At 44.4% G+C, this 15,471-nt stretch overlaps 1 protein-coding gene across 3 annotated transcripts in view; it reads left to right on the forward strand.

Annotated features, from left to right (window-relative positions):
- Positions 1 to 15,471, forward strand: part of KLC3 (kinesin light chain 3) — an 819,248-nt gene that overhangs the window by 775,844 nt on the left and 27,933 nt on the right. For all 3 annotated transcript variants that reach the window (XM_069207761.1, XM_069207763.1, XM_069207762.1), the window contains exon 11: positions 3,462 to 3,592. In XM_069207761.1, the coding sequence (XP_069063862.1) occupies positions 3,462 to 3,592 (131 nt within the window). The remainder of the gene's footprint in view (positions 1 to 3,461; positions 3,593 to 15,471) is intronic.

Here is a 15,471-nt window from a genome sequence, read left to right on the forward strand (position 1 = left end):
TGTCCTGGAAAAGGGAGATAGCATCTCCTTTTTATTATTTTGTTTCTATTTACCTGGCAGCAGTTAAAAGCTCTTTCTCGTCTTGGAAAAAGTGAACTCTCGCCAACACATCAGGGATTAAACTGTTGTGTTGTGTTGTTGGTGTGCTCAGAAGACACAATAAGTGAAATCCAGTGTAATTTCCTTCCCTTCTGGGTTACCTAAAATATGTTGGAACAAAGATTGCATGTTTCTCTAGTTCCTCACTATGAACTGTGATACGTATGTCACTGATCTGTAAATTATTTCTGATAGAACCATTTTCATAGTTCCATGTGTTCAGGTAACACTATCTGATGGGTTTCCGGGATTGCCATATGCTTGATCAATTAATTGTGGTCGTGTTTCCGCTGCGTAAAGTTGGTTTCTATTTAATCTAGCCCTGTTTTATCCTTTTGAATAGTGTGATAAAGGTCAGACAAAGCTTTCGCGAAGTCTGCATTAAGGGACAAGAGGTATTTTTTGAATGCCTGTAACAAGAGTCTTATGTCCCTTTCCAGAGCAGGAGAAGCCATATCTGAGATATTTTCATAATTGGTATGTCTTGCCCACTGACTTCTAGGGGATTTACCCAGTGTGGACGCCATTCAGAATCAGGCATGCACTATAGTAACTAGCTAGCATCATAATATAAGCTCCTAGGGCCATATTTATACTTTTTGACGCAAAACTGCGCTAACGCAGTTGTGCGCCAAAAAAATTAGCGCCGGCTAACGCCATTCTGAAGCGCCATGCGGGCGCCGTATTTATTGAATGGCGTTAGCCGACCGGCGCTGCCTGGTGTGCGTGAAAAAAAACCACGTACACCAGGCAGCGCCGGCGTAGGGAAAAATGGCGTTTGGGCGTCCAAAAATGGGGCAAGTCAGGCTGAGGCAAAAAAATCGTCTTAACCCGATTTGCGCCATTTTTTTTTGCCGCCCAGACGCCATTAACATGACTCCTGTCTTAGCAAAGACAGGAGTCATGCCCCCTTGCCCAATGGCCATGCCCAGGGGACTTCTGTCCCCTGGGCATGGTCATTGGGCATAGTGGCATGTAGGGGGGCACAAATCAGGCCCCCCTATGCCACAAAAAAAAAATTAAAAAAATACTTACCACAACTTACCTTTTCTTCCCTGGGATGGGTCCCTCCATCCTTGGGTGTCCTCCTGGGGTGGGCAAGGGTGGCAGGGGGTGTCCCTGGGGGCAGGAGAGGGCACCTCTGGGCTCATTCTGAGCCCACAGATCCCTTAATGCCTGCCCTGACCCAGGCGTTAAAAAGAGGCGCAAATGCGGGGTTTTTTGCCCCGCCCACTCCCGGGCGTCATTTTTGCCCGGGAGTATAAATACCACGCACATGCCTGGGAGTCATTTTTTAAGACGGGAACGCCTACCTTGCATCTCATTAACGCAAGGAAGGTGTTCACGCCAAAAAATGACGCTAACTCCATGAACTTTGGTGCTAGACGCGTCTAACGCCAAAGTATAAATATGGAGTTAGTTTTGCGTCGAATTTGCGTCGAAAAAAACGACACAAATACGGCGCAAACGGAGTATAAATATGCCCCCTAGTATTAATGAAGTTGAGACAGGGTGCCGTCAACTCTAGATATCCTCCATATCCTTTTATTTGTTCTAATTATGCCTTAGTTAGATGATCGGGCACATCTAAGTTGTTGGCCTTTTTCTCCCAGGATCTGCTTCTCTTGTATCACAAGAATTTTAATGCACATTCGCAGAGCTGTTGTTCTCCATTTAAGGAGTGTTCGTTTCTAACTGAAAGAAGCCTAGCATGTTCTGCCACTGAGCTAAGAGTATGGTTTCAAAAGGATGACGCACACCATTCTGCTCCTTGTTGTGGGCATGTGACAGCCATCTTTGTTTAGCATTAAGCCAGTTTTAATATGCTCAGCATTGTTCATCCTCCCTGCCATGTGTCAGAAGTCTCAGCCTTTGAGGCCAAGGAGGGCACAGCTAATTTGCCGGCCTCTCACCCTCAGGTCCTTCTCCTCTGTCAGCGCTATTATAATAATGCACATTTTCAGCATTCTCGCTTTACTTTTACTTTTGTTTTCTTCTAAAAGTGTTCTCTTTGACCTGTGGAGAGGCCGAGGTATTCCGTTTATGGGCAAGATTACTATTTTCAAAAGTGTGGGCCTTGGTGGGATGGTATGCATTAGATCTTTTCTGTGTTGTGAGCGCTCTGCTGCCATTTTTGTGGACCCTTGCTGAGCAACAGGCTTGGAGAAACATCGACCAATAAACCTCTGAATTATCAGCATAACTGCCACCTCAGCAGCGCATTGCACCCACACTACATATCAAAATGTGCAGCCCCTGAAGCTGGGAAGACTTTATGGACCTCCCGACTCGAGAGCCTAGGCGAGGTGTGCCATGTTGGTTCCTCACTCAGGCTATTACCTTCAGCATTGCCAATTTTTACCACTTTGGTTTGGTGTGACTGATACGTGGAGAGCCAGTTTAACACAAAACCTTCAATGTCCATTCAATTAATCAGGATGTTGATCAGGGGTGTATGATTGATTGAACCATATTTGCAAGAAAGAAGCAATGACCTGAATCTAAGAAGTGGCTTGCATCATCTACAACTTGTAGAAGTGCATTCTCAGGTTTACAACCCTGCCTGAATCCAAATTGTAATGTTTCCAGTAGATTGTACAATTGGATGTTAGGAGGCAACACAACTTTCCATTACCTTCTACAGGAGTGGTAGAGATGATACAGGGAGGACATGTTTGAGGTAATTAGGTCATCTGAGGGTTTCTTTAAAATATGTGAGACGTCTGATTTTCAAACAGCCAGGAAATACACCCTCTACAACTGACTAGTTCACTAAGGAAGCTTAGTATGGTAACAAATGATTTGGCAAGTCTCTACAGATTTTATCAGGCACTGCACCAGTAATGGGGTTTGATGATTTGGAGTAGTTCAGGCCCCCTTGTAATTGTTAAGTGAGAGCAGGATGCCTGTTTTTCTTCAACCAGTTGATTAACAAGTGGAGCAAGTGAGAGTTCAGTGGATTTTACTGTTTCAGTGAAGGACTATTCAAATGACGTGGCTGTCCTTTGGGACGATGTGCAAGCAAGAGTCAAACCTGTGGCTTAAACCAGGCTAAAGTCTTAAGAGGTATATCACCCTACTCTGCTCACCTGGCCCAACACTGGGTGACCAGGCCTTCTTCAGGGCAGTTTCTAGAATTCAGCATACTTCCACGTTTTTTCCAAACATTCAAACTGTTTTGGGAGTGATTAATACATTTATTTTGGTTGCTGTCTTATTGTCATGTAACATTGATTGTATATTATTTGTTTTCTCATATGTGGTTTTGCTTTCCAGTGCTCCCATAAATAAGAGTTGCATAGTGTTTACAGAATAACAAAAATGATGGAGATATGTTGCTTAAATCTTTTTTTGATCATTAGAGTATGGTGGGAACCTTGAGACGAAGCAGCTCTTTTACAAAGCTTCGGGAGTCAATCCGTCGGAGCAGTGAGAAGCTTGTACGTCGACTCAAAGGCGAGGCAATGCAGGATGCAGCACCAATCAGCACTGGGTAAGGTATTATCTATGTGTCAATCAGAACAATCCCTACATTTCAAAATATCTTGATAGATCTGAGTATTAGGTACTTGCTTTAAAATTTGTATTTTTACTTTGGATAGATCCATGAATACATCAGACCCATTCACGTTTTTACGTCTGAGGACCTTCATAGAGCTGCCAAAGCACCCTAATGCTATCCTCCAGCACATCCAGTTATTTCAGTAGAGAACCACATATAGTTCGGCAGGTGCACCTTATTTGGAGGTGGACACTTATTGCTCTTATCAAAACAGAACCATAAACAACAGTTCTGCAAATATACCTTAGCTTCTGACCTGCAGCGCCCTTATATTTCAGTAAAAAGACTGCTGTTTTAATACTGCAAACTATACACTGCACTCTCTGCCCAAGCATGCTAATGCTGTATAGTACCTCTACTGTTCCCGCTTTGACATATACACTTCTTTTCTAGTACATCTCAATTTTGACATGAGGCATCAGTGCTATTTTTGTACCCTGACCCACATACATTCTGCCACTGTACTTCATTCCTGGCCTTCAGTACACCCTGCTTTTCATGAACTGAAACCAAGCACTGGTTTGCTGTGACACCTATTGTAAGAAATTAGAAATAAATTGGGTTACTGACTGAGGAGGGTGAAACCCTTCTCAAGCAGAAACCACAATCCTTGTCAGGGTGAAGTCATAAGCAAACCCTAAATAAACCTGTGGTCAACCATCTGGTAGTTTGGCAGAGAGAAGTCAGGCTTACCGTAGAGGCAATGTGTAAGGTATTTATACAGCACTTCAAACAGTAATAAAGTGAAACATAACACAAGAAAAATCCCAGACCAGAAAAGCTTCAATTCAATAAGATTGATACAAAAGGAAGCCAAACAAAGGAACCACAGCTATGCAACTTTTAAAGATTTAGGTGAAATTAGCTCCAAAAGCACAAAGGGCTAACTGTGGATAGCTAGTTGGGTTAGACCAGAACAAAATCACCCAGTTCAGGCCAACTGCAGTGGAGCGCGGGCTAGCTACAGAGACCCAATCAGTCTTGCTGAACAAGAGTACCTTAAATCCTGGTTGCAAAGACTGGTGGAGTCCTGCATCGAGGATGCATTGTGCAGCTGAGGCAGTGCAAGGTCCTGTTGGGAGATGCGTAGGGCAGCGTTGGTTCCAAGGAGCTGTGAGGCTGCGATGCGAGGTCCTGCGTCATTGAAGACGCTGTTGATGAGGAGACTGACGATGAAAAATCCTTTGTCGAGGATGCATTGCACACCAGCTGGGTTCTGAAGAAGCTGCAAGGGTTGCAATGCGGAGTCCTGCTTCGTCGTCAGTACTGCAGTATGCAAGAGACTTGGGATGTGAGTGCCTACATTGGGGATGTCATGCTGCGGCGGTTCCAATGAGACTGCAGAGGTGATGCAAGTTCCTGGTGCTGGGAAAGTCTGCACAGCAAGGACAATGTGTCGGGTCTGCTCGGGGTTGCGTCATGCAGCAGAGGGGATATGTTGGTTCTGCTAGCTCCATAGATAGGCTGGCAGAGCACCCTTTGGCCCACTTCCAGGAGTCCAGGACTGGGGTGGTACCACATGGCAGGGTAGGACCCTCACATGGCAGTGTCGCATTGTCTCTCATTATCCTAAATGAGACTACTGGATTTCTAGGTAGCAGAGTCGTTCCTGGTGTGGGGGACTGAGTCCGACCCACTAAGAAGGACCCCTGTCAGCTTCAATCCGGTTTTGCTCCAGCTAACTAGCAGTGCCTCATCTCTCCCAAGGGGAAGGGATGATTGGGCAGCCGAGCGCATGACATCTTTAGAACTTCTCAGGGAAGTCGTGGTCGCTCAGATCCCAACCAGCTCTCTCATTTACAGTATGATCTCATATACAAATGACAAAGGCAGTTTAAGTTTTATAGATTGATTTAATAAAACAACTGCATTTTAGATGATGAGGCGTGAGCCGCAATAACCAGAACCATACAACACAGTAGGATTGAAATAGTCACAAGAAGAGTGAAACATAAGAATAACGCTATCATAGTGTTAATAGATTACGTTCCCTCTAATTAAGTTCTATTTCGAGCACAGCATGTTAAGCTCTAAGCTTGCCTTTCAGATTCCCCGGGAAGACATCAACCCTCATACCTGAGCAAAGGTCTATGATCTGGATCAGCACATGCAACAGGGCAGTCAGTGTCTATTTGTGGTTCCCTGGTCGGAATCTCCCTCTTACGTGTATTAGGACTAGGAAGTGTTTTTATAACTAACATGTCGATGTGCTAACAAAACGCCCTACGTAAGGATGTGTATCGTCTACAAACCAAAGACTAAACTCCTACCACGTCTATCGGCAATGTACCAGACTATATCCTTGACTGAAGCACAGAGTGAGCAAGAATATATTATTTGAGAGCTCCGGTGCTGAAGTAGGCTAAACAGTGCGATATAAAAAAATAAAACAAGACTGTGGAACTGGCTATTGAAAAATAACAGTACGAGGCTGAATAAAATGCATCTAGAGCAAAGTGCACAGAGGCCCGATGCTTTAAGCAAACAAATAAAATGCATCTAGGGCAAAGTGCGCATAGGCCTAATGCCTGAGGCAAACGTGCAAAAGCTACATAAAAATGGCTACACTACAACCTCCCCTTGTCGGTAGAAAGTGGTTCTAAACGAAGCATAATAAATGCTCTATATATAAAAATCTACAAAACACACATTTCGACAAGTCCAGAGGACATCAAAGCACAAAACCCTAAATTTAAAAATAAGCATGTGACATGGGAGCCAAATACATTTAAAAATGTCAATTTTGAACAAATCCAATTCAAATGGAAGTCACGGAAAGCAGAATATTCTCCACTTCGGCAGATGATAAGACCGGAAAATCCACGCCAAACACTATCATGGAGCAGGTGGGTTCCAAAGCCCCAGAACCATCCAAGGCGGCATCCCGTGCAGGGCCTATGAACGAGTTAACATCATCTTCCTCCAGGAAGGGAATCTCGTAAACTGCCTCACGAAGCAAACGCAGCCTCAGGGCGCATGTCTAGGAATGAGCCCTGACCGGGAACATCAACAGAGCAGCATCAACTACTGGGGGGCTTTGCAGTGAGAGACAGAGTTAGTGCATGTTCAAATGAGCACCAAAGGCACCGAAACACGGGTTGCACACAATCCAAAACTGGCCTGAAGGACAGGGACCAGTCACACTCCAAATGTCCCAGGAGTGTTGCTCCAAAATGTTGCATCATGCGTTTACGACACAGCTGCACCGATGGGAGCGCCCACATTCGCTCTTGTCGCGGCGGGACAGCCATTGCGGAAGAACAACAGCAACAGCAAAACACCAGCCAATAAAGCCAAAGTAATCGGAAATCCTCCGAAAATGCTTCCGAAAATAGAATGAATAGCCGAAGGTATCAAACCGAATATGGAAGAGAAGGTATGAGCAAAACCAACACCTACGACTTTGAAAAAATGTGCTAATCCAGCAGTGCTGGACGCATTAAATATACGTCCCACGAGTTCACCAAAGTGGCTCGGAAAGTTAGTATTTAACAGGGACTGTATTTCTGCTGATGACCTCGCCACCTGAAGTGCGTAGGTCTCGCGTGCAGATGTAAGGGCCACATGCTTTTGAAACAATAGAGCCTTTAGGCGACTCAACTTGTCGAAATTCACCTTGGAAGTAGCAATGTGAGGCCAGATATCTGCCATCTCCCTTAATTTAGTGGGGGGAAATAACACATTTCCGCAGCAAGTAACGGCCTTGGTGACCAAAACCACGTAAACTATTCCGGCACGCATGCCACAACAGTCTTCACTGTTAAGGAGGACATAGCTGCCGTTTGAAAGCACCTGGAATGTGTTTTTAATCACGGGGACTGGAACTCCCTTTAGATAGCAAGCCAAGTTCGCAACCGAGGCATTACACGCCCCGTGCAAGGACAGCTGCTTACAAACCATCGAATGGCTGACAGAAGTTTCGCATTCACTACCACTAAGAAAAACCTCTCTCAAGCCATTAAGACATCTGTATAAAAAGGGAAGCTCCCACACCTCATGTATATAACTGTCTCCCAATCTTTCATATCTGCCCACTGGAACATGTTTCAAACAAGAAGTGAATTGAAATGTGGAAATAGGCAGATTAATAACCCTGTGTATTAACCATTCAGCTGAGGGAATCTCGGCCACAGTAAAAGGCAACCTCTCCAATTTTTCAATATTCAACATATCATATGTTGCTTCCTTTTTCGCCATCAACTGTTGTTGACGTGTCAAATTAAAAGAAGAAAATATTTCCCTGGCTCTGATGTGCTGCCACGGAACGCGACCCGCCTTCAGTGTCTGATGTGTCCAACCCAACTGCATAATGAACCGCTTTTGACTCTGTCCATGATATAAAGAAGACATATCTGATCTAATAATGTCAATAGCAGAGGAAACAATGTTGTCAATCGTATATATACGGTCGGACAGGGTATGTATTCCATTATCCACAACGGACAATGCTTGTTTCAAATTTTCCTGATCTATCTGCCTTAACCAGGCCGCTGCCTCCTGTTGGGAAAGTTTCCATATCTCATTGTATACTTCGTACAAAAAACTTTTCCTCCGGGGCACTCTCGGGCGTGACAAAAAATCTTGCAAGTCAGTATAATTAGACAGAAGCATGAGATGTGTCTTAACTGCATCTAGCGTGGATGATTTTAACCATTGTTGACATAATTTCCCCACGCTATATGTAGTAATGATATCAGCATGTTCAGGTGATATGTAGCTAGGGTCTGCCCTACTGGTCCTGAAACCCCCTGAGGAGGTGACAAAACGTTGATGACACCCATTTGTGTCTATGGGCCACAATAACCACCCGCCTGGTCAATGAAGTGTTAAACGTACCATTCTGGACCCTCTCTGTAAGCTCACTAAAAGTAGCATTGATATATTGCTGCCAATCTTTCATTTTGGAAGGGACAGGTATGCCGGGCATATTCAATTCTCTAATAGTTGCTAAGCCCAAACAGCTAGTCTGTTGTACAGTGTCATTTAAGAAAATCATTTGGACAGGAATGAGACATGCTCTAAACAATGTTTCTCTACCCTGCGTCTGCCAATGTTTTGTTCCCCAAACACTTTTCAAATCAACATTTTCTGACCAATATTCATACCACTCAATAGACAGTTGGGAAACAAACAAATTTGAATACAGGAATTTCGTATTAGTCAACAGTATTTGTTTATTTGCATGCAGAGTTAACTTAAAATAATATGACTTATCACTTGTTTGATGATGCCCAGAAAAATATGCAAATTTGTCAGAATATGTTTTAGAACTCCCTTGCGGAGGAGTCGGGCAATGCTCCCATTGCGTATAGTCAAATATTGTTTTAGGACTACTGGCTTTATGAATAAAGTGGTGCCCATAATAATTGTAACAAAACATGTCACCATAATTATCTCTAAACTGGTAAGCATCTTTATTTTCATAGACAGTATAATATTGCAACTCTGTCAACATAAAATCAACTGTCTTCACGTCCCAATCATCAGATACAATGCCTGGTATGACTATATCATTCATCGATAACTTCAGAACATACGGTATTTAAATTATCTCAGTGGGTCCATATATATCAAACATTACTCTATCCCACACAATCCCATCTTGAATTGGCACAGCGGAAATGTTCACAAAGGACAAGTCTCTTCGAACCTTATGTGATGAAAAATGTGGCTTCAACACCTCTTCCACCTGCTCAACCTCTGATCTCTCAGGAAGAAAATGACCATGTATTACTAGAAAAAAGGTAACAACAAACCCAATCCACAGAAAAAAAGCCATCAGAGTCATGAAAAGCCACAGATAGTTCCAAGGAAAAACAAAATACGTATCTTTAAGCCAATACATCAGTTTACGTGGACCCTGGTCAGGTGTTGAAGAGGACAAAGAGTCCGATAGACCATTGCCGTTGGTATTAAAGCATCCGGAGGCAGTTCTCACAAAAGGTGCCACCGTAAACAAAGGAGTAGTAGGTGTCTCTCGCCATGGTACACTGTAGATAACACCCTCAGTAACATCAGTAGTCACTGCGACTTGATCAAAGGATCCCAAATTATCTGTCGTCAGTGGAACAATCGAAAGATCATCCCCCACCCTCCCCAAGCTCGGAGAGGAAACAGGGTTGGTGCAAATCACCTTCAACGGAACATCTTCCCCAGTAGTGAGAGGGATTCGGGAACTACTGAGTCTCTTGGTCTGCTGTGCAGAATCGGCCACATGTTGTAACTTGACATTGTCGATGGAGACAAAGCGATTTTCTTTGGCACCTTGCAACGGCGGAAAACTCACAGTTCTTGTTCTGGGGATTCCCAGTACAGGGACTGGTGCTCGATACGAAGGGACAAATTCTTTTTTCACTGCAACCTTTTCACGCACAAGATCCCCAACTTTGGGAATCCAACCAGTAGGCGTTACTGGCTCATCCTTAATTCCAGTGGAGGCAGCACTTGCAGAAGAGTTATCTTCACAGAATTGTTGTAAATCCTGCAAAACAGTGACACGATCATTTATGTCAAAAGGCGTTTCCGCCGCCTCCACACCAGGACCATCTAGATCTGGAACAAACATTCGTGTTCCGAACAGGCACTCATATGAAGTACGACCCCCAGGGACCTTCTAGGCAAGTTATTTAGTGCTCTCTGTACTCCATACAGGTGGGTTAGCCAACTACGACCCGTACCTATGACTCTAGCCGTTAAGGATTGCTTTAAATCGCGATTTAAACACTCCACAACAGAATTTCCCTCGGGATGAAATGGAGACGAGAACTGGAGCTGGACCCCCAACGAAGCCATGGCGTCCCTGAATGCCTTAGGGGCAAAAGCAGGGCCCTGGTCCGAATGGAAAGCCACAACTGCATATGTGCTGACAAAGATGCGCAAATCTTTAATAACAGTTCGAGCGTCAGCCGAGCGCTGTGGCCACACCCACACAAATCTGGAGCACAAATCTACAGCCACCAAAATATATTTGTATGCACTATCTGGTGTCAGCGGACCACAATGGTCCAAGTACACACAATGTAATGGCTTATTTGATATCAGAAGAGGCGTCTGCGGCGGGCATTTAGCCGTTGAAACTTTAATTTGTTGACAGATGTCACAACAAAGGACATACTGCTTTGTCTCTTTATAAAGACCAGGCCACCAATACCGGGCCTGTAACAGCGAAATCGTGGCAGCCACGCCAGCATGTGCAGATGCCGCCCCCTCATGTGCTGCAGTAATTAATTGAGGTCGCACTATTTTATTGGGCATCTCGCGTACACCTACGCCTGGAATATTAACCTCAGCGTTCAGCATACCACCCATTGAGTAATGATATTTAGATGGAAATCCTCTAGGATAAGGCGTGCCATCAGCCGTAGCTTTTATGGCTGCCAGAATCTCAGTGTCTGGTTTGGAACTTGAACGAGTTACTGCGGCCACAATGGCAACTGCCACTGCCAATTTCGCGGCTTCATCAGGCAAAGTATTTCCAGCAACGTGTATTCCAACGCGCTGGTGTCCAAGAGTATGTACAACATGGACTTTAGGAAGCGTCTCCTTCAGATCCGCTACCTTCCCCCACAGCAATCTGTGTTTTATGGTGTTACCCTTGGAATCTCTGAACCCATTTAACCTCCAGTAATGCAAATATTCATTAAAAGACTGAACACAGTAATAGGAATCACAAACAAGCAGTGTAAACTGTGCCAAATCCGTATGTTCCAAGGCCAATAATAGAGCTTTCAGCTCAGCCAACTGTGCTGTACAGTCCTCCAATGTCTGTGTATAAGTATGTTGGGGGCAGAACTTCTCCCCCTCCATATAGCCGCTCACCACTGCACATGCAGCAGAATATTGGTGTTTTGTTCCCACCGCGGGTTCCGCAGAGCCATCTGTGTACATGACTACTTGATATTGATCAATAGGCAACGTGCCAGCGGGAACAGGGTATTCTATTTCATATTGGAGAAATTCCTGTGTCTGTAGCTTTGGGTCAAAAATGTAATCTACATCAGTGGCTGTCAAAGACGTAGCCCATTGTATCCATCGCGGGTGTAATCCTTTCGCATTAGGAACACTTGCCTTCGTAACAGCCTCTAGGGCCGGAATCGGGAAAACGACTATGATGCGTTTGCCCTGGGCAAGAGGTCGTTCTTTAATCACAGCCATCTGGACAGCAGTGAGAATTTTCTCTGTTTGTGCAAAACGTTGTTCTGCAGCAGAATACAAGTGAGACTTCTATCCTATCGGGACTGTCTCACCTTCATTAAAAGTGACATACGTAAACCCAACGGCCCCAGCTACAACCCTGATGACCAGATGTGTCTTATTGTCCCGTGTGTGTAAATGCTTTGCAGCTAGGAGATCATTTTGCAAGTCTCGAAGAGTATGTGTATGCTCAATCGTCCAAGATCTGCTTGAAAAATCTGGGCGAATCAACTCGTACAATGGTTTCATACGTGTAGCATAATCAGGAATGTAAGTTCTGCCAAAATGTAGAAATCCCAACAACGATTGGAGTTTCTTAATCGTATTAGGAGGTTGCAATTGTGCACATTTTTCTAAAAAGTGTGGCGCTAGGCTCTTACCTTCATTCGACAGCTCATATCCCAAGAAAATGACGCTGAGAAAGGCAATTTTCGATTTTTTGAAGTTGAATTTGTAGCCAATATCTGCAAATCCCACAACAATGCGGGCTACCCGCCTCAAATGTTGTAGTAACTCGTCATCTGTGAGATATATATCATCAACATATGACAATGCTTCAGGGTCCAGTTCGTGCAATATTTCAGTCACACGAGCCGAAAACAGTCCTGGGCTATTCTTATACCCCTGAGGCAAACAACTAAATTTATTCTGAGAGCCAAACGCACTAAAGCTCGTAAAATCCCTGCTTTCGGGCCCTATATTCTGGCAGAAGAAACCATTTGAGATATCTAGAGTGGTTTTGTATTTTTTACGCACAATATTATTCATGAGTGCTGCGCTATGTGAATTTTGTATAGCATATGTGCGTGCATGTCCGTACAAATGTCTGTATTACACCACTATTCTATAAGAATGGTCCGGTTTAGCTATAGGGAATAAGGGATTATTCATCGGTGAGACACAGGGTTCAATAACTCCCGGTTACTCCAATTGTGTAAGGATGTTTCTTACCGATACCCTCGCTTCATATTTAATAGGATATTGCGGTTGTGGCTGAGGTTCACCCTTAATCGGTATTACATGATAAGGAGAATCCCTATCCCACCCCACATGATTTCTATATAAGGTGGGTGCTTGTGCCAGAGCCCATTTAATGCTATAGGAGTCTGCAAGTTCTCCCGGAACAAGTGGTGAGAACGAAGGTGTAATAACCTCCTCCCCAACTGGACAGTTGCGTACAAAGTCAGGGGGCCAATCCTGTTCGGCCAGCAAAATGTCATATATCTTGACTACACAATCCCAAAAGATGGCGTTTATAGTGCGCTCAATGTCCCCTTCCAATTGTAAAGTTACTGTATAAACTCTGTCGGGATCAGAGACACGCATATCTGCTGTTTCGATTTGTATGAAGTCATCAGTTGCTTTCACCTCCAGATGCTCTAGAAGATTCCGGCGAACTATTGTGACCTCTGCCGCGCTGTCTAACAGTGCTAGTGCCCATGTCTTGTTCTTCAAGAGAACTCTCTTCCTGTGTGCCATGTCTAATTGAGACTGCCGCCACTTTTTTCTTTTTAAACTGTTGTTTTTGTTGGATCGGTTTCTTTTCCTTCTTTACAGAAACCTCAGATGAGCGTTGTGAATCCTGTCTTGGCTTCACGTACTCGGTTCTCCGCTCTGATCGCCCACCTCTCTCATTTCTCTTTTCCGATGAGTCCTGAAAGGAACGAGATTGGCGTGTATCAGTGAATTGATATCTATCAGGCGTTTTCAAATTATCCCTATTTCTAAGGTTATATTTGGACTGAGGGGTCTCCTGTCTCGGAGATTCTCCCCTTTCTTTTTTAGGTGTTTGTTGTTTTTTCTCCCAGCGCTTTTTATTACCCTCAGGTTGTTGTTGTTTAGTAGTATCTTTACTACCCTTACCCTGAAACTGTGGTTAGGCCATCACGACCTATACTAGAATATGTTTCTGCTATTATTCTCGCCAGCTCAGGCTCCTGATCTAGTTGCGGGAAGTCACGAAGACGCATACGCACCGCTAGTGCTACTGCCTCCCCTTTTAGATTACTCAATATGATGGAAGAAACCGTGGCAAAATTGCCCATCAGTTGCATTCCCAAATCTAAGGCTGGGGCAGCCTCATATTCATCTTGAATTTGTTTGAGCACTTCCGGTAAGTTGGCCAATGTCGGTGTACCGTGTGCTGTGGTGTAGAGCGTGGCAAACACCGTGCCCCATGTATTACAATGGTCCACTGTGGGAACCATACCAAACAGTAAACACATCGTTAATATTCTATGTTTATCCTGAGGTCCCGTATGGGGAAATACTGCTTCCAGCGTATTAATTTTATGCGCCAGCCAAAATGGAGTCTCCCCTCGTTTAGCCGGTACCTTGCCCATAACAGAGTGTACAGTCGCCGGATTGATACCCGGAACTACTGCATGTTGTTGAACTGGAGCAGCACGCGCTGGGTTTGTGTTTAGTGTCTGTTGGAAAGTACCATCTTGCCTGGCATGTCACCCTCATATTTTACTGTATATATGTTGTTTTAGTTGTATGTGTCACTGGGACCCTGCCAGCCAAGGCCCCAGTGCTCATAAGTGTGCCCTGTATGTGTTAATTGTGTGATGACTAACTGTCTCACTGAGGCTCTGCTAACCAGAACCTCAGTGGTTATGCTCTCTCATTTCTTTCCAAATTGTCACTAACAGGCTAGTGACCAATTTCACCAATTTACATTGGCATACTGGAACACCCTTATAATTCCCTAGTATATGGTACTGAGGTACCCAGGGTATTGGGGTTCCAGGAGATCCCTATGGGCTGCAGCATTTCTTTTGCCACCCATAGGGAGCTCTGACAATTCTTACACAGGCCTGCCACTGCAGCCTGAGTGAAATAACATCCACGTTATTTCACAGCCATTTACCACTGCACTTAAGTAACTTATAAGTCACCTCTATGTCTAACCATTACCTGGTAAAGGTTGGGTGCTAAGTTACTTAGTGTGTGGGCACCCTGGCACTAGCCAAGGTGCCCCCACATTGTTCAGGGCAAATTCCCCGGTTAAGTTCTATTTCGAGCACAGCATGTTAAGCTCTAAGCTTGCCTTTCAGATTCCCTGGGAAGACATCAACCCTCATACCTGAGCAAAGGCCTGTGATCTGGATCAGCATCTGCAACAGGGCAGTCAGTGTCTATTTGTGGTTCCCTGGTCGGAATCTCCCTCTTAAGTGTATTAGGACTAGGAAGTGTTTTTATAACTAACATGTCGATGTGCTAACAAAACGTCCCTACGCAAGGATGTGTATCGTCTACAAACCAAAGACTAAACTCCTACCACGTCTATCGGCAATGTACCAGACTGTATCCTTCACTGAAGAACAGAGTGAGCAAGAATGTATTATTTGAGAGCTCCGGTGCTGAAGTAGGCTAAACAGTGTGATATAAAAAAATTAAACAAGACCATGGAACTGGCTATTGAAAAATAACAGTACGAGGCTGAATAAAATGCATCTAGAGCAAAGTGCACAGAGGCCCGATGCTTTAAGCAAACAAATAAAATGCATCTAGGGCAAAGTGCGCATAAGCCTAATGCCTGAGGCAAACGTGCAAAAGCTACATAAAAATGGCTACACTACAGTAGAATCCAGGTGCTTGGTCCAGTTGCTGGG

This window comes from Pleurodeles waltl, chromosome 9 (assembly GCF_031143425.1).
Source record: "Pleurodeles waltl isolate 20211129_DDA chromosome 9, aPleWal1.hap1.20221129, whole genome shotgun sequence".
Classification (NCBI taxonomy): Eukaryota; Metazoa; Chordata; class Amphibia; order Caudata; family Salamandridae; genus Pleurodeles; species Pleurodeles waltl.